We start from the raw sequence: 23,181 nt of genomic DNA on the forward strand, positions 1-23,181 counted from the left end.
TTCGTCCCATGGATCATATGGATGTATACTGTTGAGACATATAAAAAAAACCGGCCAAGTGCGAGTCGGACTCGCTCACAGAGGGTTCCTTACTTTTTAGTATAGCGGCAACAGAAATACATCGTCTGTGAAAATTTCAACTGTCTAGGTATCACGGTTCATGAGATACAGCCTGGTGACAGACAGACGTACAGTGGAGTCTTAGTAATAGGGTCCCGTTTTTACCCTTTGGGTACGGAACCCTAAAAATAATATAAATAGTGCATTCCTACCCCAAAAATTGATAATCAAATAAAAATTTTGGTAGCTCTGTTTGGCCTATGATTGACTGATAGAGAATGCCATTTGGCATTAAGTCCGCAATTTTTATTTATTTTAATCAGGTAAATACACATAATATACAACTTAATTACAAAAGTACCGTTAAACCAGTAAGGTTTATCTCGGTACACCATCCGCAGTAGATTTGATACAATAATAAAATATAACAACAACATAGGAAATTTGTACATTGTTGTATATATTTTGTGGAATAAAGTTTAAATGAATAAATTAAAATGACTATAAATTGAATACATCCGCTGATTTAGTCTGTCTATTCGAAAAACCGGACAGCTAAGTGCGAGACGGACTCGCGCACGAAGAACGAAACGAAAAAATAGTTATTTGTTATACAAGGGTGCAAAGTTGTATTTTACCCGCGAGTGTAGAATTGAAACACGAGCAAGCGAAAGGATTCTATAGGTGAACCACGAGCGAAGCGAGTGGTTCTAAAATAGAATCCTGAGCGTAGCGAGTGTTTCAACACACGAGAAGTAAAATACATTTGCGCCCGTGTGTAACACAAAACTTTTCACCGCACTATAGCGAGGAAAGTGCAACATCCACAGGCGTTAGATCATCTTCATCACTGGAATCACTCATTTCTTTACGATATTATAACAGAAAACTCTGGAAGTTGTGTATTTTTACGCAAGTCGGAAAGAAAAGGTTTTAAGTAAAAAAATTGTTGACAATGTTGTCATTTCTGATGTATGAAATGTCAACGATGCGTTTTGAATTTGCATCGACTCAACTTGTGCGTTCAGATTTATATTTAACATCATTATAAAATAAAAAAACAAACGTTTCTTATGGAATTTTAAGGTTTATGACTTAAAATCATTAAATAAAGCTAAATTTGGTATTTTTTATTAGATTCTGAAACCATTTATTTGATGATAATTAATATCGAACGAACCATTATCATGAGCGTTTTACGTTTTGTTATCTGTCAAGCTACTTAAACATGCTCCATCCAAGGTCAAATTACTTTCCCCACTAGTGGATAAAACGCGTTTTTCCCCGCTTGTTTTGAAGGATAAAAGACAACTTTCCGAGCTAGTGAGGGGAAAACAATATACTCATCCTTTTCTTTTGGGTGCTAGTAGTAGTGTAAGACAAAGATAGTATAAGTCTCTCTGTCTATGTTTAAAATGCGACAGTCCTTTGACAAACTATACAATCTAACTACTTTTTCTCAAGTTTTTAACTTTCAAAAAGACTGGAAATAAAACAATGAATCGTAATAAAAACACATATATTTTGCTTTTGTATTTTACCAAATTCTTGGAGCTCGTCCAGCAAGGCATTTAGCGAATTCTATACAAGCCCCGCGCGCGGCGGCGCCCGCTCTAAGGCGGCCACATTGGATGCGAATTCGCTAATCGCTTTATGTGCCATTCTCAATTAAAAGGGTACTTATTGTCGGATGTCAATAAGGCGCTATTTCCATATAGCTTCAATTGAAAACCAACCTTATTGACAAGCGACAATGTGGTACTTTTTGGTTGAAAATGTCACATATAAGCGCTGACATTGTCATATTAGAGCGACGTGCGAATTTGCATCGGTATGATAACCGCGTAAGGCCAATATTACGCGTAGCGCAGTGAATCTGTCTTACAATAATCATACCAATAACAATACTTAACTGACAATTTTAGACCTTGTTTCCTTGCAGTGAGGTTTACGACTAGCAATCAACTGTGTACAGGATAGTACCGTAGTGGCTAAGTGGCTGAGTTATTTCAAACTTTGTTGTTATATCACAAGCTTTTATTTAACTTACATTGTATGTATGTATTTAACCTATGTAACTGCCAATGAAGCTGAAAATTTGCATACATGTGTAACTAAATTTACGGTTTCGGCACTGTATTGTCAATATTATATGTAATACTTTTCAATGTCACATTTCTGTAATGACTGTTTGTGCCAAAATAAAGAGAAAAAAAATAAAAAAATTGGGTGACAATGCAATATTATGGTGCCATCGAGCTGATCTGATGGAGACAGGAGGTGGCCATAGGAACTCTGTGATAAAACAACGCAATTGTTAGAATTGTTTCGATGAGTATTAGTTGTCTCTGGAAAGAAAAGTATAGTCAGCGACAAAAGCTTGTATTAAAATTTTGACAAAAAACTTGTGAACAGTAATAGATCAATTTTAGAAACAAATCAATTTTATTAAATATTTTGGCTAGGGACGCCGATTCGGGTCCGGCCTTCACCACTGGAGGGTTTAGTCACTTTAGGGTTCCGTACCCAAAGGGTAAAAACGGGACCCTATTACTAAGACTCCGCTGTCCGTCTGTCTGTCACCAGGCTGTATCTCATGAACCGTGATAGCTACAGTTGAAATTTTCACAGGTGATGTAATTCTGTTGCCGCTATAACAAATACTAAAAAGTACGGAACCCTCGGTGGGCGAGTCCGACTCGCACTTGGCCGGTTTTTCTTTAATATATGCCATCTATTACAGTTTATAATTTATATACAAGTTGGCTTAAAAATAAGTGCATTCCCGTTGCCAGGGAGGTTTTGGGATTATACTGAGCAACTTTTATTATGGGACAAACCACGAAATCGCGAAATAGTTATTTGTGCAACAAGAGAGGAAAGTTGGTTTTTCTTGCGAGTGTTTATTTTGAGTCCCGAGAAAGCGAAAGATGCTATAATTGAATCACGAGCGAAGCGAGTGATTCTAAGGTAGAATCTTGAGCGTAGCGAGGGACTCAAAAACACGAGATGTAAAATTACTTTGCTCTCGTGTTGCACACATAATTTTTCACCTCAGTAGTGAGAACATATTACCGTACCGTACCGTACCGTACCGTGTCGTACCGTACCGTACCGTACCGTACCGTACCGTACCATAAAAAAATATATAATAAAAGTATGAAGTTCATGGCCTTGACTAAATTAAAAAGCTACATTGTTTCACTCCCTGGAGTGAGGAAAGTCGCACTTTCCTCACTCCAGGGAGTGACGAAAGTAGGCTTGTTCGAGCTGCTGAGGTGAAAAAAAAATTTACCTTCCCATTGAAAATGGACCAGCCAAAATGTATGAAACAGCCGTATTTTTTTGCGATTTCGGGGTTGGTCCCATGGTAAAAGTTGCTCAATAGGTTGCCCAAAACCTCCCTGGCAACGGGAATGCACTTATTTTTTTGCCACCGTGTATAGTAATGTCTACTTAAAAAACACAAATCAAAATATTTAATAATTTGATTTGTTCCCAAGGTTTTTAAAAATACTTATGGTCATTTTGAGATCTCGTCCGCATAGCTACTTCTGATTCTAACTGTACAGTTAGCAACATCTTTAGAGGCTACACAGAAATGAATATACGTATAATTCATTAGCACATTAAAGAACGTAAACAAACCAAACCATGTGACAGTCGTTCCGCCAATGATATACAACTATTAGTATCTGTACAATTATATAATTGGCTGAACTACTGCACGACATTGTATTCTATGTGTACATTTGTAGTGAATAATTGTTTTCCATCGTATATTCTCGGAAACGTTCGTATTTGTCATGCTACTTCAGTCAACCTCAGTACTTTTTGTACCGAAACTGACTGAAATAGCAAGACACGTTGATGCTACTTTCGTTTCCGTGAAAATACGATGGAAAATAATTATGCACTACATCGGTATATTCTTTTACAGTCATAATGTAACAGAGTAGTAGGAATAGAGTACAAATGTTTTTTTTTAATATAGAGGAAGAGAGCGTGAATACAAATACAACATATCATACAACAAAGATTCATGTCATACAACTATGAACTTAGAATTTCGATGTTCTATGATATGCTGCTCATTCTCATATATCTTTAATATGGTTTAAATCCATTTGGTTAGAAATTGTACAAAAAATATAACTATTTAGAGAAAATAACATTAAATTCAAGATAAAAGAGTAAGAAAACAGTTTAACCTAAGGCCCAGCTATACAAATGAAAAACACAAAATTGGCCACCGAAATTTGAACCTATAGTATAGGAAATAAAGTTGATTTTGCGTTGTTGGAGAATTGAACGAAACAAATCAAAAGCGACTTTGTTCTTTGTTGTATAGGACATAAATTTCATCGAACTGAAGATGTACTATAGGTAGGACCTTGGGCCTTAGGAGGTTAAAATAATAAACAAACACGAATGCAATATGTACAAATATAACAACTAATTTGGCTTTGTATTGTGTACAGTACAATCCGATAATAATACTGTACGTATTTATAGCAATTGAGCAAACGGATTGACTGTACAAAGTTATACATAGTATGATGATTTGTTAAAAATTAATAAAAACACAATTTAACAAGTGGTTTTGTATAATTGACTGATTATCATCATACAAAACACAAAATAATAGGCAAAGTATTTGAACAGATGACAGATAATCATCCCAGTACATTTTTTAACTTTAGAAACCTAAAAAGTACTGTGATTACTGACCATCCTATCAAGTAGGTGAAAAACATAACATAAGGTTAAAAACATAATATTTTAACATCGCAGTTCAATGAGTATAATCAATATATTGAAATTAAATCATTATCTCTAAACTGCGACCGATGTAACGACAGACAATTTCCACTTAAAATGATCTCGGAAACTCTCGAAACTTCGAAAACTTTTACCTTTTAGATTACCGTGATAAGTTTCCAACAACATTTCAAATCTTTGAAAGTTTTTCTGCATCACATCTGTAAACCGAATGACAATACAAAAATAACAGAGTAATGACAGATTCACTGAGCCGCGCGCGCCCGCAGGCGGCAGCGATACCCCTTTACCACCCCGGGACCCCACACTGACACTCATTTACGACCCATCTCACAAGGATGCTAAGGAAGAAAAATTTTGTACATTGACCCGCCATTCCTATCTCTATCGCACGCGCATATTGCAGTCCCACTCGCAGTGTCATTGACCGCTGGCGTTATGGGCGGGACACCAATTACGGCGATAGAGACAGGAACAGGCAGGTCCATGTACGAAATTCTACGTGTGTAGCGTCCGTACATTACAACTGAAACATTATCTGTTAGAATAAGAGGTGTACATCTCCGTATTCTGTCAGATAACCCTAATTGTACATAAAGGTGGTAAACAAGTGTTGTACCAACTCGTTGGCAGTTGTAACATTACTGATACATTTATAAACTTATATAGTATGAGTATACACTTAAAATGATAGTTTTAGGAACGAAAGCTTGTTATGAAGATTTCTCTCTTCAAAAATAGATCTTAAAATAAATTCAAGGCACTAATATAAATGCGATTGTTTGGTTTGAAACAAATTTAAATACGTATGTTAAACGCATATTTGCTTTTTAGGATAATGAATGAAAGAAATGTAATATAGTCACTATATGTATGTATGATTTGTGTGTGAAACTGTGTATAATTATGTGAAAGACTAGATTTCAATTGAATTATGGGATACGAACGAAATAATGACAATATTATGTTTAATATGAACTGTACAATGAGGGCTATCGTTTTTTTGCTCACCAGTTGGCGCCTCTGTTGATGGTGGTCCAAAAGACTAAAGAACAGCTGTCAGTCATTAAAGTGACAAGTGACATTTGACATTTCGAACTATGGAAAAGACCACCATCTACACTAGCGCCCCTAGCGGCGAATTCATACGCGTTAGCCCTCATTGACAACATCCATAATAGCCCAATCATTAATTTGACAGTTTTTCAAATGTGTTTTGCCATATAAAATAAATGGTTGGCAATAACATGTGACATTGGGCTTTTACAACAAATATCCGTCTCTTTCGTATTAGACCACTATTAGACTATATCTCACTAGTCACGAAAATTGAATGTGGAAAGGTGGAAGACTAAAATAAAGTATTAATTACAAAAGTAAATGTGTCAGTAATGTCACAAATAGCTAGTCAAATACTATCAGTGAAAATAACAGCATTTAAATACTTGCAATACTACAAGTTGAATAATAAAAGGATTTTTGAACACATTGGTTAGGTAGGACATTTTACTTGAAGCATAAACATAACATTATCATTTCTATTGTACTTATAATATAGGTAATATACATTTTACATGTCATATTAGATGACTTACACAACCACATATATTAGTATAAAAAATCTGTAAAAACTGTTATTTCCTGATAGTAAATAGCCAGCAATAATTATGTAAACCAATTTCATTCACTTGAGATACTTAAAGGATAATTGCTTAACAAACAATTACAAATCGTACAGTGGTCTTCTATTATTTAACTTAATTTATCATTAAAAATTAAAAACTTCCAATTATTATAGAAAAGTATGAATTGCAGTGGAAGTATAATTTTTAACAAGAAATTTAGTTGAATAATTTAATTGATAATTCTAGTTATAACTTTGTTTGATATTTAGAATGGTTGATATAGCAATATATACGTATAATATACAATTGGAACTCCTATTATTATTAATTACCTAATTTTTCTCTTTATAAATCACATTCGGTAACAATATAACTCAATACGAAACAGTCTGGAGATTTTTGTCTTATTTGGGAATTTGTTTCTATACAAATATTTGGTGGATCTATAGTTTTGGAAGCAGATGATGACTGCTGATCAGTTCAGCCTTAAACTTGACGGGTAAGCTAACAATACAAGGCTGATGCTAGAACCTTTTTAAAATAGACAAATCAATATAAATAAATCAATAGAAATTAATTGATAAGATGTTCAGGGTGATTACTACACCCACTTGCACTTTCGACTATATTTCTTCATCAATAATTGCAAAACAAAAACGATTTGCCTATTGATAACCTTTGATAAGTGACAGATATCTTTTAAATCATGACAATGGCAAACAGCAGTATGGCTGGACTTACCAGTCATGTTTATGTGCATGTTAAGGTTACAATTTTATTTCAAAAGCATTCTACAAACCCTCATCAAGCTTTCAGGCCAAGTCAGACAAACAAAACTGCCGACATTAGTCTAACGAAAGGAAGTACATTTTGGAATTCAGTGCAGACATTGATACAGTCCATTCTTATCACATAAGAGAGAATTGCGATGGCCAATATTCAGACCTTCAAGCCGTTACAGTTTGTATATGACAAGAGCTGCCAGAGTCAAGTGCCGGACTAAAAATAAGGTTCAAAAGCCTGAGAATAAATATTTTTATTACAAAAATAAAGGTGTAGGGATTGCCCTAACACTAAAAGTGACCAGGTTATACCCAGACGCTTTTCAAACCCGAATGGCCTCTGGTAGGACTACAAAGACTCCGGGGAAATCCGGACGGCAGCTCTAGATATGAGTCAATCTTTGATTGGTTTGGTTTATAAACTAGTTGGCCCCTTGTAGACCCACGGACCATAACGCGCCTCATATCACAACAGTTGACAGCGATCCACCGTAATATATCCACCTAAATCGGGTACCGTCATTTGACCTAAAAATTTTGATCGAATGTATTATTTGGTTCAATGTCTTTTTGACCTAATGTGACAGTACTGAGACAGGAAATAAAACCAAATCAATGATTAAACTAATCTACGTCATCATTTTAGATAACACTAATGTATCATGATAGGTAAGGTCTGTTTAACAACAGTTGAAATTGTTTTAGGTCAATTGAAACATTTAACTAAACATTACATTCAATTAAATATTTGTAAATGAAACGACGGTGAACCCCTAAAACAATATAAAATAAATACATGACTAAACACATCAGGTGACGCGACTATCGACACAAAATAAATTTTTGCAAACTCAAAAGCTTGTTAGCGCACTGTTAAAAAACCACCCCGCAGCAGTCTCATTGATTTCGTCCTAACTACATTAGCTAAATTATAGTATGTACATATTCGAGGGCACACATCCAACACCGCTATGTACATTTAAAACTAACGTAAGGACACTTGGAACGTCGGAACAACGGAAGCTCGGAGCCGCGCCGAGATTTGGCACTCTAGCAGTATCACATCAATCGATTACCACGTACGGCAGCGCGACCAGCTCGCCTAACTTAGCACACTCGTGCCACTCGGCGAACGCGCCCGAGCGGGACGGCCGGCCTAGGTTATCTCTCTCTGTCGACTCAGCGGCAGTAGCGAGAGCGGATTCTAACGCGTCACTCACCTCTGTGGACTCCTCGGGAAGCGTCACGGTCGGCGCGGCGAACGTCTGCCCGTACACGAACGGTATAGAATCTATCGCGCTCTGACACGTATCGTACAACTCCTGGCCGTTGAGGGAACTTTTCGTCTTCTCCACGGTCCTGTGATCTTTCTGCTCACTCGCAAACTCGTCCGGCACTGCACTGGCACTCTCACACTTTATCACTTTTAACACCGTCTCCTCGGTCGGTTTCAAACGTTCACTGGGCTCCACTTTCACTTCCTCCTTTGCGTCCACTTCCATGTCCTGACTTTTTTCATCCTCATCCTCATCCTCGACCTCCGTCTTGACTTCGGGACTAGGTTCGTCGATGGGATAGGGGCGGATCGGGGGCGGGTCCGGCGCGGGCGCGGGCTCGGGCGGGGCGGGCGCGAACTCCGTCCAGGGTAAATGCGTGCACAGCGGGACGCGCGACATGTTCTTGACGCAGTAGTCGTCCGCGTAGTCGGAGTAGCTGTACAGGGGTACTATGGAGGTGAAGAGGTCGGGTTTCTCGGGGTCTGTTAGTTTCCGGACGGCGAACTGGTGGGGGTGGAGGGGGGCTCTCGTTCCGTTGATGCCCGGGAGATACGCGTGGTGCAGCGCGTGGACATGGACCGGCAGCACCTCGGTCCGACGCGCAGCGGGACAGTCGTCTTCAGGTTCCTCGCCGCACGTGCAGTCCTGGACTGTCCGCGGGTCCTCGAGGGGCGCCAGGGGGGAGGCGGGCGCGGCGGGGGCCGGTGCTGGAGCCTGGAAGGGGGAGGGGGGCCGCGGGGAGGCGCCGCCGTTGCGGAGCGGAGACTCTGGCTTGATTAGACTCGCTGAAATAATCAATGGGATAAGTTTTAGTAATTAACGAGATATCTGTCATGTCGAGCACGAGTCTTTTGTAGTCCATATTTCAATCAAAATAATTTAAAACGTTAGTGAACATAAAAGATAGTGGTGGTAGCAAGATGAGACCAATGTAGATGTAGTGTAGTTAAGTTAGGACCAAGTACCAGTTTTAAATTTTTTAGTCGGTATTTTTATTCAAATTCTTTTTTCCTACCTTTATGCAATACAGTGAAGTAAATACGTACATTCGTCGGGCTCGATGAGCAGCACGTCGGGCGAGGCGGGCGAGCCGGGGGAAGGTGAACGGGGCGCTGTACCTCTAGACTGGATCTGTGCTAGAAGTTCCTTAGTTGTTTTCACCTAAAATTAAAACAAAATATTAGCATTAAAATCCTACTGTACGCTTTTACTGACTATCAGCGAAAAGGTAAGTCCCAGCGAGTGCTATCATATTAAATAATAAGAAATAGAGATTTAACACGTACCCCACGCTTGAAATAATAACATTCTTCAACGTTTCCGTGCATATGCAGGGTTCCCATAGGTACGTAAAAATTTTCCCTGACATGTCAGGATTTTTGTCTTGGTCAGGAATGCGGAGGACTCACAGTGGAATGACGCCATGTCAATACACTCTTCGAGTTTAGGTAAGCATGATGTGATGTTACCTTCTTAGCCCCAGCGGGAGGCATCCTATTAACCAACGCAGCGTAGGGGTCCAATGAGCTTCGTACGCCGTTCTTCTTATTAGGATGCGCGCCGTTCCGGCCCAGCCACGCGCCGCCGGTGCCGGGCGCCGGCGTGGTGGTGCCGCCCGGCGCCGCCCCCGCCCCCGCCCCCGCCCCCCGCGCGGTGGTGCCGCCCGCCCCCGCCCCCGCCTCCGCCCCCGTGCCCGACCCCGCGCGGCTGTGACCTCTGCAAAACGTACATTCACTTCCTAAATGGATATGTATCAATAGTACATTGTTGCCGAGGGATGGAAAATTCCTGTTTCCACCGAGGTATACATATAGTACCGGTCAATAATGTATCACCTTTGAGTGTTTTTGTATGAGCTTGTATAGAGTAAACAATATAGGTTAGTTTGTAGATTGCATATTTTACTAATCATTTTATACAAATATAATGATGAATACTGCAATGAAATACTGTGAATTACAATAGTAAAATGTACCTCTAGTAAAAAAATGAAGTTGACAATACATAAAAAAAAAACCTCTATGAAAACACCATCACATGGGACCAATTTTTCTCATCGCCCGTACAAAGGAATACTACTAGACTACCTAAAGCGGTGAGATGGAAGTCACTCACAAATATATAAAAAAAAAAAGTTATCATTAAAAATTTCGCCCCCGCGAGGAGTAAAATGGATCATACGAATTTCATTTATGCCCGCTCCGTCCGCGCCGGGCGTTGTCGTCGCTGGGATAAAAATTAGGCCCTTTGCTTTTCGATTTACGAACAAAATGCAACCATTTCCAAGCATGTTAGAGAAAAAATATTTCCCTACCCTTCTTTAAATTCTCACCTTTCTAATTTTTTACGAGAAAACCCCTCAAATTAGTTAAGTAGCACAGTACAATCTTGGAAGGACCTCGTAATTGATCACGATCCCTTACCTTTTGAACACCTAAAGGCGTCGTAACTAGTCGTGCCCACAGCGCCATGGACAACATAAGTGTTATGGTTTCCATTAGCTCTTGCGCCCGGAGCTTTGGCGTGTAAATGACGTTTTTGTTTATGGCGTAAAGCGTTCAAAGGGTTAATAATAAGGGACCGACGAAGAAGAATATTATATGACTGTAAATGTTGCAAATAGAGCATAGATTATCCAATCGAATTCAAAATTCATACCTTCGTTTCTTAGGTTTTTTGTCTCGTTTTGCTTTTTTGTCGTCATTCGGCGCCTCGGGAGACAGCGGCCTTTTCGCTGCTGCAAAAAGTATACAAAAAATATTATTAATAAACATGTAACATTATAAATGTCATAGTTATTTTCAAAATACATATTGGTTGGCTTTTTTTTACTAGTTACGTCTATTATACTTACCGCAATACCAACTGACCACTGAGGTCGTAAGCAATCTCCTTTACCCTTGTTAAGACCAACCAAGAGAAAGAAAAGTAAAGAAAGAGAAAAAAAGAAAGAAAAAAAAGAAAATAATAAAAAAGAGAGAGATAAGAGATATGGCAAAGAATGGATGGATCTTTGAAAGAGATGGCATTATTACCTCAGTCGCCAGTTGTTGTTACGGCTACTCGCTGATGAAACATAACTACAACAATAAATAATATCTGTTTCCCAAATATTTAAAGCCTGTGCACACCGGGTGCTGTATGTAGACGTGTTCGTGCGCGTTGTAATATACAGATCCTTATGAGAGACGGCACACCGCTTGCGTAACGTGTGCGTTCACACGCAGCCGGTGTGCTCTGGACTGTTATACTCACGTGAGGAGGCTGGCTTGTGTGCGTGGAGCGTGAGCGGGGAGGGCGCGGGGGCGGGGGCGGGCGGCGGGTCGTCATCCACGAGGATGACGTCCTGCGAGTCCGACTCGTAGCCGCCCCACGCTGGAAACGACCGTATGGTTAGGTGATACGGTTCATATTGCAAGGGCAAGATATTTATTTATTTATTTTTATTGCCTTTCCAGGAGCGGTATTCGACATGCGTTAAGTGACGTTTCGTGTTGAACTTCAGTTGAATGGAAGAAATCGTGTGTTGTCAAATAGGTAAATTTGACATTAGCAATCCACAGTTAGGTGACAACGAAACCAAACCGAACCACGCAGAGTTCAGAGCCATTTTAAACCGTATAGTAGTAAGAAAACAAAGTTGATTTTTGTTGCATAATTTTTTCAATGAATGAGTTTTGGTGTACAACCAAATGATACTTTCCACAGTTGATGAACAAATGATTCATTCCACTGTTGAACTGATGTTGAAGCCGAAACTGACAGTTGTGCATCTCGAATAGGGCCCCAGGTTTCTCTGCAACAGTTAATAAAATAAAAATAGGAAAATGAGCATTAGTTTTGTTTTTAACTCCTGACGCAAAAAATGTATGTTTGATGCCAATGTCTCCCTGTCTGTCTGTGGCATTAAGCTACAATCAAACGGATGTTCCGATTTCGATGCAGTGTTTTTACGTGAAAGCTAGATTGCGGTGGTTCTTAGCTATGTTTGATAGAAATCAATCTGACAGTTTGAAGAGTATCCAGCTGTTTTCAAAATGATTTACGGCATTTTTGGCATATAGCGAAGTTTTTATTTTTATTTTTTAATTTATAGTTATTTGAATGAAACTTAAAATATCTCGTGATAAAATTTCAAGTCTTGCATGAAATATGTTATAAATTTACCAGGTCTGGAGGGGGGACGAGGACTGGGCACCGCCGGGCTTACTACCTGCTGTAACAGAAAAATACACTTTTGAGAAGAATCTGTACAATATACTAGACTTATATCAACCGTGACTACTTTTTGTATTGTTTTGTGTTGGTTTTGTTTGTTATGTTACAAAAGTTAATCACGGTCCATATCCCCGTCGTTATAAGTCTAACTGTTACTGTACAATTATAGTCTCTGTAGGTATAGCGTCGCGCTACGCTTGTAAATTCCGACTTGTGCTAGATTTTTGAAAACTGAAATGAAACCTTGAAAACTTATAGGTATAAATTTGCATTATAGGCCTGTGCACACCGGGTGCGTATGCGTAGACGTGCACGTGCGCGTTGTAATATACAGATCTTTATGAGAGACGGCACACCTAGCCACGCTACTCACACGCAGCCGGTGTGGACTGCCCCACGGACTGCCCTTAAATGTTAGGTGCTTCCTGTGGTGATTCTCGAGCCTGCCATATCGACATTTTGGCCGTTCTGCCACAGACCGCTGGTTTAAGAAGGTGGTGCGTACCCGGGCGAAGGCGGGGGAGGTGATGGGCGTGCCGCCGCCGAGCCGTCGCATCGTGCGCTCCGCTGACGATCGATTTGAGCCTGACAAACAATAGTTATTTACGATACAAGTGAGGAAAAGAGGAAATTCGAAACGAGTGGCGATAAATTAAAACACGACCGCAGGGAGTGTTTTAAATCGACACGAGTTGCGAATACAACGTTTTACAGTACATATGGCCCTTTAAACTTTCGACATATGCACGAAAAGTGCTATTTGACGCACTAGTGCGAGAAAGTAGCACCATATGTACTGTAAAATTAAACAATTATAAATTAATTAATACTCTTTCATCCCAAGCTGCCTCGCAATACATACAACTTTGGGAATGTATATATATTTATGCAGTTGACTGTACATATTGGTTCCACCTCCTAAGTCCATAACATGACTTTCGAAAGTTATTATTAAGTTCGAAATTTCATTTTAAAGGGTCTAGCAGGCTAGGCTAACAAGAGTGGCCCCACGAGGGATTTGGTTATTGAATTGAATTGAATACATTTATTTCAGATTTAGGTTATACTTTTAGGTGGAGTAGTGGCAGGACCTGAGCTCCCTGCCGAGGTTTTCCCGAGGGGCTACAGTATGGGGTTCTTCAAAAAAGGAGTGTACCTACAGATTTTTAAAGGGTCGGTAACGCGCGTGTAATATCTCCGGTGTTGCAGGCGTCCATAGGCTACGGTAACTGCTTACCATCAGGCGGGCCGTATGCTTGATTGCCACCGACGTGGTATAAAAAAAAGACCTAAGAACACTGTATGCCTAATATCAGCCTTCGATCTTCTTTAGTTTCAGATTCATTCGCGAAAATGTTAAAAAAACCGGCCAAGTGCGAGTCGGACTCGCCCACCGAGGGTTACGTACTTTTTAGTATTTGTTGTTATAGCGGCAACAGAAATACATCATCTGTAAAAATTTCACCTGTAGCTATCACGGTTCATGAGATACAGCCTGGTGACAGACGGACAGTAGTCTTAGTAATAGGGTCTCGTTTTTACCCTTTGCTGGGTTCGGAATCGAAATAAAGTCGCTTCCTGCTGTCTGTCTGTCCCTATGTACGCTTAGATCTTTAAAACTACGCAACGGATTTTGATGCGGTTTTTTTAAATAGATATTCAAGAGATGTTTATATGTATTATACATCAGCATTGCACCCGCGGGTCATGCACTATAACAGAAAGTATCAACGTCTCAATATAGGTTTCCAGCAGGTGTGCTATTATTAATGGCATTTAAATTAATATATACGATGAGCGCGCGCAATGAGCGCCCCGATGCGGTCACTGACCCCAACGACCGTTGGCGCCGTTTGAAATAAGAACTTGGTACAGTTGGTCAGCAAATTTTTGAAGAGCCAACCACCGTTTCATGTGAGTATATCAAAGAGCCACAATTGTTTATCTGACTAGTCTAAATCCTTTAAATGTTTAAATTGTTTGGGTGATCTGACCAACCGAATTTACCTATCCTAGTGTAAGGACCTAAGGACGCGATGAAGGTCGATCTTTCGGTTTTAATTTTTTCAAAAATCTATTCGTTGTATTGTTTCTGACCGAAAAAAAATATATTACGACTTTCTATTTATAATTAATATTTACTATTACAAAAAATTAAAGGTCCACTCTGTATCTAATAATATTACACTAATAAATAGCCCAAATACTTAAAATAGAAAAAAACTTGAATACTCTTTCCACTAAGGTCAACCAGGGTAAATGCTTTACTGTTTTTTACTCTCCTTTAACTCCATACGAGTATTATGAAATATTTAATAAGTGTATTGAAATATTTGAAATATTCTTTTGATATGTGCTTGTTACAACTCTTCGCCAAGATAATTCGCGAAGTAACTTTTTCGTTGCACTACAATTAAAATATAAAGATATGTTTTTTTTAAACGGTAGTTTAGTTAGACGCCTTTGTCCCAGTTGGGCAAATTGCGTCATTTAAAAATAATGTATAAACAATTACGATAAGATTTCTCAAACCTCATGAAACGTGTTCATAATACAGTATTTAGAAGGTTTAATCGATACAAGAAGCCAAAAACAGCAATTAAGAACATCAAGTAGAAAATAGTATAATTTGGGTTGCATCCCTAATTTGTGGACGCATTTATCCTAACCTAATTTCCAGATGTTCTAAACCTTTTTAGTCGATCAAAAACCTAATATAAAAGAAATTAATGAGGTTTTATTTGATTTTAGTGCGGGCGAAAGTGTTTCCGGTAAAAAAAACTGGAAAATGTATTCCTTATATTGCAAAGCTTGGCAAGCAAGAAAAAAGTTCAGTTTCATAGAAAAGCTAGTATTAGAAAATTTTGTACAGTCGATGGGATGAAATTTTAACTTCGCGGCCTTGTCTACTGACGAAACTTTCTTGAATAGCTGCTAAAATTACGCATCAAGTATACTGGTAAAATAAAACTACGTATCTAGTTAAAAGGTTGTTGACCACTGACATTGAGGCAAATGCGTTGCATAGACGCAATTACCTCAACATTATTGACGCATTTTGCCAAATTAAAAAAATATCCTCCAAGAATTTGACATGGATTTTTTCCAAAAAGGAAGTATCATTAATACAAATTGTGGTTCGCATGTCGCAGTTAATTAATATTGAGCACATTTATTACTTATTACCAAATATCTAATTAAAAACAAGGATGTAAACGAATTTTGTTGACTTACCTCATACATCGTGTAGGTCTGGGGTGAAACTAATTTTCAAAATAGCCAAGTACTTGAATACGATTCGGTAAAACGCCCTCTAATATGTTACGTGTTGTCCTCCAGACAACCTACCAACCAATTAACCAAGTAGACCTTTTTCTCTAGATGGAGGGAGCTGTAGTAACTAATGTTGTTTAAAAAATAACTCGAATAGACGCAATAACCCCATAGTGGCAATTATCCCTGTTGACCTTACTAAATTTTTGCCCGTAAGAGGTAAGGGCATAAGGATAAGGACCGCTTATCAAATATATTAATCGTGATTTTACTTTCGCGTTGTGCACTAAAAAGGTGATGTAGTGTTACTGTATTGTATTTTCAAATAAATCGACATACATATATTATATTCCACCGTAAGCACACACCTAGTCCTATTGTAAAGAATCGGAAAGTACCTAGCCCTATACATCCGGTATTTATATGGGCCAATTTATTATAGCGCCCATGAAAGGGCCCGCGGGAAGTAGGGGACACCTCAGCTTCCCCATTTCTGATTTACATAGTGGTTGCATAAGACGGACTTAACATTGGATTGAAGTCTAGGGCATTAAAAGTCGGTTTATTCCTTAATACCGGAATTGAAATCCGATATACATATACATGGGTGTAGTGTAATGTATTTCTTTTAAGTAAATAGTATATTCTCACGTGCGGACATTTTCAGTGTCGCTAACATTGAAATAGTACCCAAATAAGTACATAATTGATATAAAATAAAATAAAAATTATAATAAAATAATAAGTAATTAATATAATAAAATAGGTATAAAATAATATATATGCGTTATTGATATAAATGCGTTAATTTTAATTTATGTACCTAGTTATAGTTTAGTTTTAAGAAATACTTGCTGTGCCCTAACAGGGTTCATGTGTGAACGTACCCTAATGTAACATCTGTTTTGTACCACATGATAATAAGCAATAAATGAATTATGAATTATTATGAATTAAGTTGGAGGGTCTGTCATCTTGTGGCCTGAATAGTAAACATAAACTGTACATTGAAACTTCACGCCAAGCAAGTGCTGCCTTCTACAGTTTACGTACGTTTTCCTATGCATTGTAGGTTCGTAGGTTGTGGACTGCATTGGAAGCTTAAACTTGATATACACAATTCGCGCCAATAAACAGGGGGGCTCTTGTGCTGCCCCGTGTTCATGCACGTTACCTCTTGGCCTTCAATACCGGAATTCTAAGGTTGGAAACAGTGCTCGACCGACGGTCAGCGCTGACCGTCGGTCCTGACCAAATCCAATACCAAATCACGCGCGTACCGTCAGCGCAGCTGTGTGCGCGTTCATAGACTTGCATAGATATAGCTACGCCGACCGACGGTCAGCGCTGATTGTCGGTCGAGCACTGTTTATAGCCTAACCATCGCTTGACCGTGGACCGGAGTTACAGGTATACTACTAACTGGCGACGACCCCCCAACGATGACCCCCAACGACGACGAGGTATGACGAGGTCCCGCCAACGCTTGACGAGCACCTTGGCGCGGCGTGCGAGAGTCGGCTCTGAGAGGTATCGCTTGCCTTGGAGGGGAGTGACAGGTCTACTACTTACCGGCATGGTGAGGCGAGGCAGCGGTAGGTATGACGAGGTCCCGCCAACGCTTGACGAGCACCTTGGCGCGGCGTGCGAGGGTCGGCTCTGAGAGGTATCGCTTGCAGTTACAGTACTACTACTTACCGGCATGGTGAGGCGAGGCAGCGGTAGGTATGACGAGGTCCCGCCAACGCTTGACGAGCACCTTGGCGCGGCGTGCGAGAGTCGGCTCTGAGAGGTATCGCTTGCCTTGGAGGGGAGTGACAGGTCTACTACTTACCGGCATGGTGAGGCGAGGCAGCGGTAGGTATGACGAGGTCCCGCCAACGCTTGACGAGCACCTTGGCGCGGCGTGCGAGGGTCGGCTCTGAGAGGTATCGCTTGCAGTTACAGTACTACTACTTACCGGCATGGTGAGGCGAGGCAGCGGTAGGTATGACGAGGTCCCGCCAACGCTTGACGAGCACCTTGGCGCGGCGTGCGAGAGTCGGCTCTGAGGTCTTCCGTCGTAGTTCGTTCACGTGCTTACCCAGTCGGGTGGTCTGCAAAACGAGAAATACTACTTCAGCGAAAGAAAAAAAAACATTACAAAGTGAGTTATTGTGAACAACGCAGTGTTATCGTGGGCTCGTTAGAATGGTCTTAAAATCAGTAGTATCTAAGAATTCTCCGTAAATTACAGTCAGCGATAAATACCTGTACAAAAACTATTAGTGTCTCTATAATAATAAGGCTCTTTCAGTGCCATAATACCTACTATATTATTTATCTCTCTCTAGTAGCACGAATTATAAAGATCGCTATCCCCTTTGTGCCCAGAATTCCCCTGAGGCCGCGAACTCATAATCTCTTGGCAGTCCCAACCACACGCACTGTAGCGCACAGACTCTCCGGCCGTGCGAGCCCTAAAGGCTCGGCCAAACACAAGGCGCGACCGCCGCCCGTGCTGACAGGTTAGCGACGTCAAACAGACTGCGTCCCGCCGGCATCGCGCCCCGCTTCTGTCGCGACACGCTGGGTCACACATCAGTCGGACGTGAATGAGAAACCTTCCGCGCGCGTATGCTGCTGTATCGGGCCCGAGTCACGCCCGCATCGCGCCGCGTCCGCGCGCGCGATGAGGGCGTGTTGAGAGCGCGAGGCCGGCGCGATCCGCGCGCGACCTGTTTGAACAGGCATCACGCGGCCGGCGCGAACGCGGCGCTGCGTCTGCCTTGTGTTTGGCCGAGCCTTAAGACTGTTGAACTCGCTTTTGTCATGGGCACCAGAAAGTGATATTTTTGCAACTTCTTGGGTGAATGTATGTCGGACATTTTTTTTTTTATGATGAATAGGCAGGCGTTTGTCCACGATCCCACCTGATGGTAAGTGATGATGTGGTCTACGGTGGAGCACGCCTACCTATGAGATACCTATTAACTCTTGCCTTGAAGAGCCCCAAATTCTGTCTGGCGTACTGTGAAACTCTGGATGTTACTTGAAATTGTTTTGTTATCTATCACTTCATGTATATGCTTTTTCTTTTATCTTTTTCATTAATTTGTATAGTGCATTAGTTTTGCTGTAGGTACGCTGTACAAATTTTGTACATACATACATATAATCACGCCTATTTCCCGAAAGGGGTAGGCAGAGATCACGGATTTCCACTTGCTACGATCCTGACATACCTCTTTCGCTTCCTTCACTTAATAACATTCCTCATACACGCTCGCCGGTTTAGGGTGCTCTTGATCTGGCCTTTCTTCAGGATTTCCCCTGGAGCCTTGGCCACTGGCTTGGCTTTGGCAAACCGAGTTGGTGGGAACTACTGGGAATAACCCAAGAGCGCGGACAAATGGTGATTTGCCATGGGACATAGTGCGTGTTTTAGGCACAGCTAATAAGTGACGACTTCGCAGTCGGAAATTAAATAGGGCTGTTCCATTAAATGCTCCTTTCCATAAAATTTGGTACACTCACCTCCAACAGCTCTTTTGTAATATTGATTTTCTCCAATATGGATATGATTTCGTTAACGGCATGCATGTCGACAACCTGAAAATAGAAAAATACAACATTAATAATAGTCATTATGAAGCTAATAAGCTAAATCGGACTTACAAAACGTTATATTAAGGTTGTTAATTGTTTGTGTGTGTTTATATTTATATAAACACAAAGGACAATACGTTTATGCCTACAGCCTGGTGTGACAGACAGACGGACAGAGGAGTCTTAGTAATAGGGTCCCGTTTTTACCCTTTGGGTACGAAACCCTAAAAAAAGAATACTCCCTATTTCTATCAGATATACCAACTTACAAGCAAAATTCCAAAAAATGGGTTCAGTTTGAACTTGAATGCTTTAAATCCATCATTGTTATTGTCTTGAAATAAAATAGAATGTGGCCAAAAGATAAACATTTCTTCCACAAACATTATTTAAATAACACAGAGTCATCGGTACACAAAAATCCCTCAAAAACCAACCATATCAAACATTGCCCAATAAAACTGCAATTTCATCGTTACTTATTCCATTCAGAATCCACACTACCTATACTCATTATTTCACTGTAGAAACTGCATTTTACGACTTCACGTAATCACTAGGCGAAGGAAAAACAAAACTAGCGATTTCCTATGATTGTGTACCTAGAAAATCAAACCTGAGAAAGAACAACCACAACGTGAAGAAGAATCAGATCAGAAGGATTGACCCCACTTGCGGACTAGATCAAAAATCGATGACGGATAATTCAACATAAGCTCCAACCAAGATCACTAGTAAAGCAACCAGGAGGAGCCAGCCCCAGGCACAGTTCCAACGAAGAGTCAATACGGCCGAGGAACATCTACACAGACCGCGCTTCTTCGCGCGGTAATTTCCTCGCAAGGCAGCTCTGTCTGTGTGGACCCACCTAATTACATATGCCTATTTCATATACAGTAGCACCTCTCTCTCTGAATGATTCTAAATCTGTTTTAAGACCTTATTGTAATGTATTCTGGCAAATAAACATTTCCATTCTTTTCTAGATTAGAACTAACTCGGACCAAGAGCCGCTTGGATAACCCAAATAATAACAACAACTTTTACACAAAAACAGTATAGTATATTAAAATTTGATGTACAAATTAATGTTATTATATTTATTAACCACCAGAACAGAGTGGAGTGAGAGTTCAGAGAAACTAAGTCAGCATTCAGATAGTTCAGGTTTCCGATAATCAAGGTTCTACTGTAAGCTTCTTGAAACATTTTGCAGATAATGCCCCTTGCATACAAAGTTCTATACAGTTTTGGAGTAATGGGGTAAAATATTTCATCACTTAACTGCTGATAATGCAACCAAATGTTAAAATACTGAAAAGAACAACAATCAACAAGTGTCAACTTCCTATTTTTAACACTGATACAGTTTACTTGGAAACCAACAACATTGATGACTGACTAAAGTTTGTACCTAGCTAATCATTTGTTGTATATGATAATGAATTGATAATTTCATATTGGTATCAAAACCTGTTTGTGACAGACATAATAATAAGCCTAAATATCTAAGGAAATGTCAAAACATCATATTTATAAAACATTGTTTACAGCGGAAAGTTTTTAGTGACAACTTTTTACAGCGGATTCAAAGAATCTTTGATCAACTTGGCCGCTACTGAGCAGGCAGAATTGAGTAAAAGTGTTAAACCCTTATCATTATTTTGGCATATAAAATTTGTACTACTTGGTTTAACAAGAAAAACCTATAAATACTTGATATCCACCACCACCACCGACCAGTCGACCAGTGAAGACCAGTGTTGTTGCTGTTGGACCGAAACATGTCGAGCTATTCGACTTAATAATATGTGAGTGACCCGTTTTAAAATAATTTAATACTTGATTTTTTGTTTATTTCTTAAAATGTTTGGGTTATGTTTAAAAGAGTTACCTGCGAGTTAGAAATGTTCACAATTTACATCATTTCAGAGGTAGGTCTTAGAAGTGTTTACAATTTACATAATTTCACATTTCAAATATTAGTATTGTTTTGTATATTTATGTTACCTTCAGATATATTTTTCAAGTTGATGAGACTCAATACATTTGTAATTGTGTAAGTATTTTAACTTAAAGTAGCTTTTAGAAGCTTTGTACAATGATAAGTTTCATTCTTCGATCTATGCAATCAGCAGACTTGTGTTCATGAATATAGTTTAATATATTTACTGCGAGATGGGATCGAAAGACCCCATGCAATGCAATGTATGCTTAATTACGAGTTATACAAATTTCCACAGCAAAGTTGTTACGATATGTCATAACTATACAACAAAATAATAATAAAAACCGGTTTATTTCTCTGTTTATAACAATCATTTATTATTTTTATAACAATATAAATTTTATATGGATGAAAATACTAAATATATAAAAACTATGTCTAAGCGTTTTATCCCTACATTAGATTCATCCTATGTTGAAAATATTTTGGATGACACCAAAGCATATACTTTCTGGGGCTACTTGATCCAACATTATCTCTAGATTTGGTTCGACCATGCAAACTATTAACCCATTGGTACTAAAGAGAAGTCAATCACATCTGGCCATATGGGTCAAGCACAAGTGACCATAGGCAAGGCAAAAACCCTAGTCATCCATGTGGCCTGATCAAGCTTGAAAAAAAAAAAAATACGTACAAAATTTTTACTTTTTAGGACTTGATTTAGGAAACTTGATCACCTTAAATGTATCAAAAATAACCTACAGATAACATTATGATGAGTAGCATTACTACACAACAGCTAAGGTTATAAACGAGCAAATCAGATTTCAGGAGTATTGCAAAATCATTGCCAATTTACAATATTGCCAAACCAGAATTGCTCAACCTAAAATGTCCAACCAGCCAGCCAGGAACACGTATTTACAGCTTCCATGAGCAGCCACCACCTGCCACCATGAGGTGTCTCCACGCCGTACTTATTCTATTACTCACGTAAGGTCAAATGGTACGACAAAAAACACATTTTCCGTCTGCCTTCCACACAGCACCATATCTACATAACCCAAGGAATTCGACAGGATTTGACGCGCGTGGCACAATTCCATACTTTCACATTGCAAAACTTTTGGCACTGTGGACGAAGGGGCGAGAGACGGAGCATTGACGACGTCAGTGCTCCTATATACTGCACTCGCACCGCGCACGTATCCACTCCACCGACACTATTTTATTATCAGGAGACGCTCATATCAACACCGTTTCACATTCCGACACTCTCTTATCATCATCCGTGTATACAGGGACGTCAGTATTTCTGGAAACAACCTCCCAAGAGGCCAAATCGTTGCATCGAATCGGGTGTCATGGGCTCGTGGGACCATTCTCATATCTAAGACTCGCTTTGCCAACTTACGGTCTTCAAAACTCGCAAACTTACATTGTAATTGTTATCCAACGCATTCAGAAGTCGATTACTTAGTTCATGAGCGTTATTACTCATTTATAAACGAAAATATTTAACTAAATACGACAAACGTGTCTCGGCTGCGTCGTAATGGCGGACCGACGACTACGTATGCCCGTGCCAGGGCATTTTAGCCGAATAATTCAGCTGATATCTACCC

At 39.7% G+C, this 23,181-nt stretch overlaps 1 protein-coding gene and 1 long non-coding RNA gene across 2 annotated transcripts in view; both read right to left on the bottom strand.

Moving 5' to 3' along the window:
- LOC134751553 (uncharacterized) overlaps positions 1–23,181 on the bottom strand; it is a 238,986-nt gene that overhangs the window by 17,865 nt on the left and 197,940 nt on the right. The window lies entirely within an intron of this gene.
- Positions 1,563–23,181, bottom strand: LOC134751578 (proteoglycan 4-like). Its single transcript, XM_063687054.1, has 10 exons — positions 22,995–23,181; positions 19,534–19,608; positions 17,978–18,113; positions 13,250–13,329; positions 12,694–12,742; positions 11,782–11,901; positions 11,185–11,263; positions 9,996–10,242; positions 9,573–9,687; positions 1,563–9,311 (listed from the first exon to the last, which is right to left on the bottom strand). The coding sequence occupies exons 1-10, from the start codon at positions 23,055–23,057 to the stop codon at positions 8,314–8,316; spliced, it is 1,962 nt and encodes a 653-aa protein (XP_063543124.1). The 5' UTR covers positions 23,058–23,181; the 3' UTR covers positions 1,563–8,313.

This window comes from Cydia strobilella, chromosome 22, assembly GCF_947568885.1.
Source record: "Cydia strobilella chromosome 22, ilCydStro3.1, whole genome shotgun sequence".
Lineage (NCBI taxonomy): Eukaryota > Metazoa > Arthropoda > Insecta > Lepidoptera > Tortricidae > Cydia > Cydia strobilella.

Coding starts and splice junctions, on each gene's coding strand:
- LOC134751578 (XM_063687054.1), bottom strand. CDS start 23,057: ATGAGTAATAACGCTCATGAACTAAGTAATCGACTTCTGAATGCGTTG. Junction 19,609..22,994: donor CGTTGGATAACAATTACAAT/GTAAGTTTGCGA, acceptor TTCTATTTTCAG/GTTGTCGACATGCATGCCGT. Junction 11,902..12,693: donor TCGTCCCCCCTCCAGACCTG/GTAAATTTATAA, acceptor GGTCGTTTCCAG/CGTGGGGCGGCTACGAGTCG.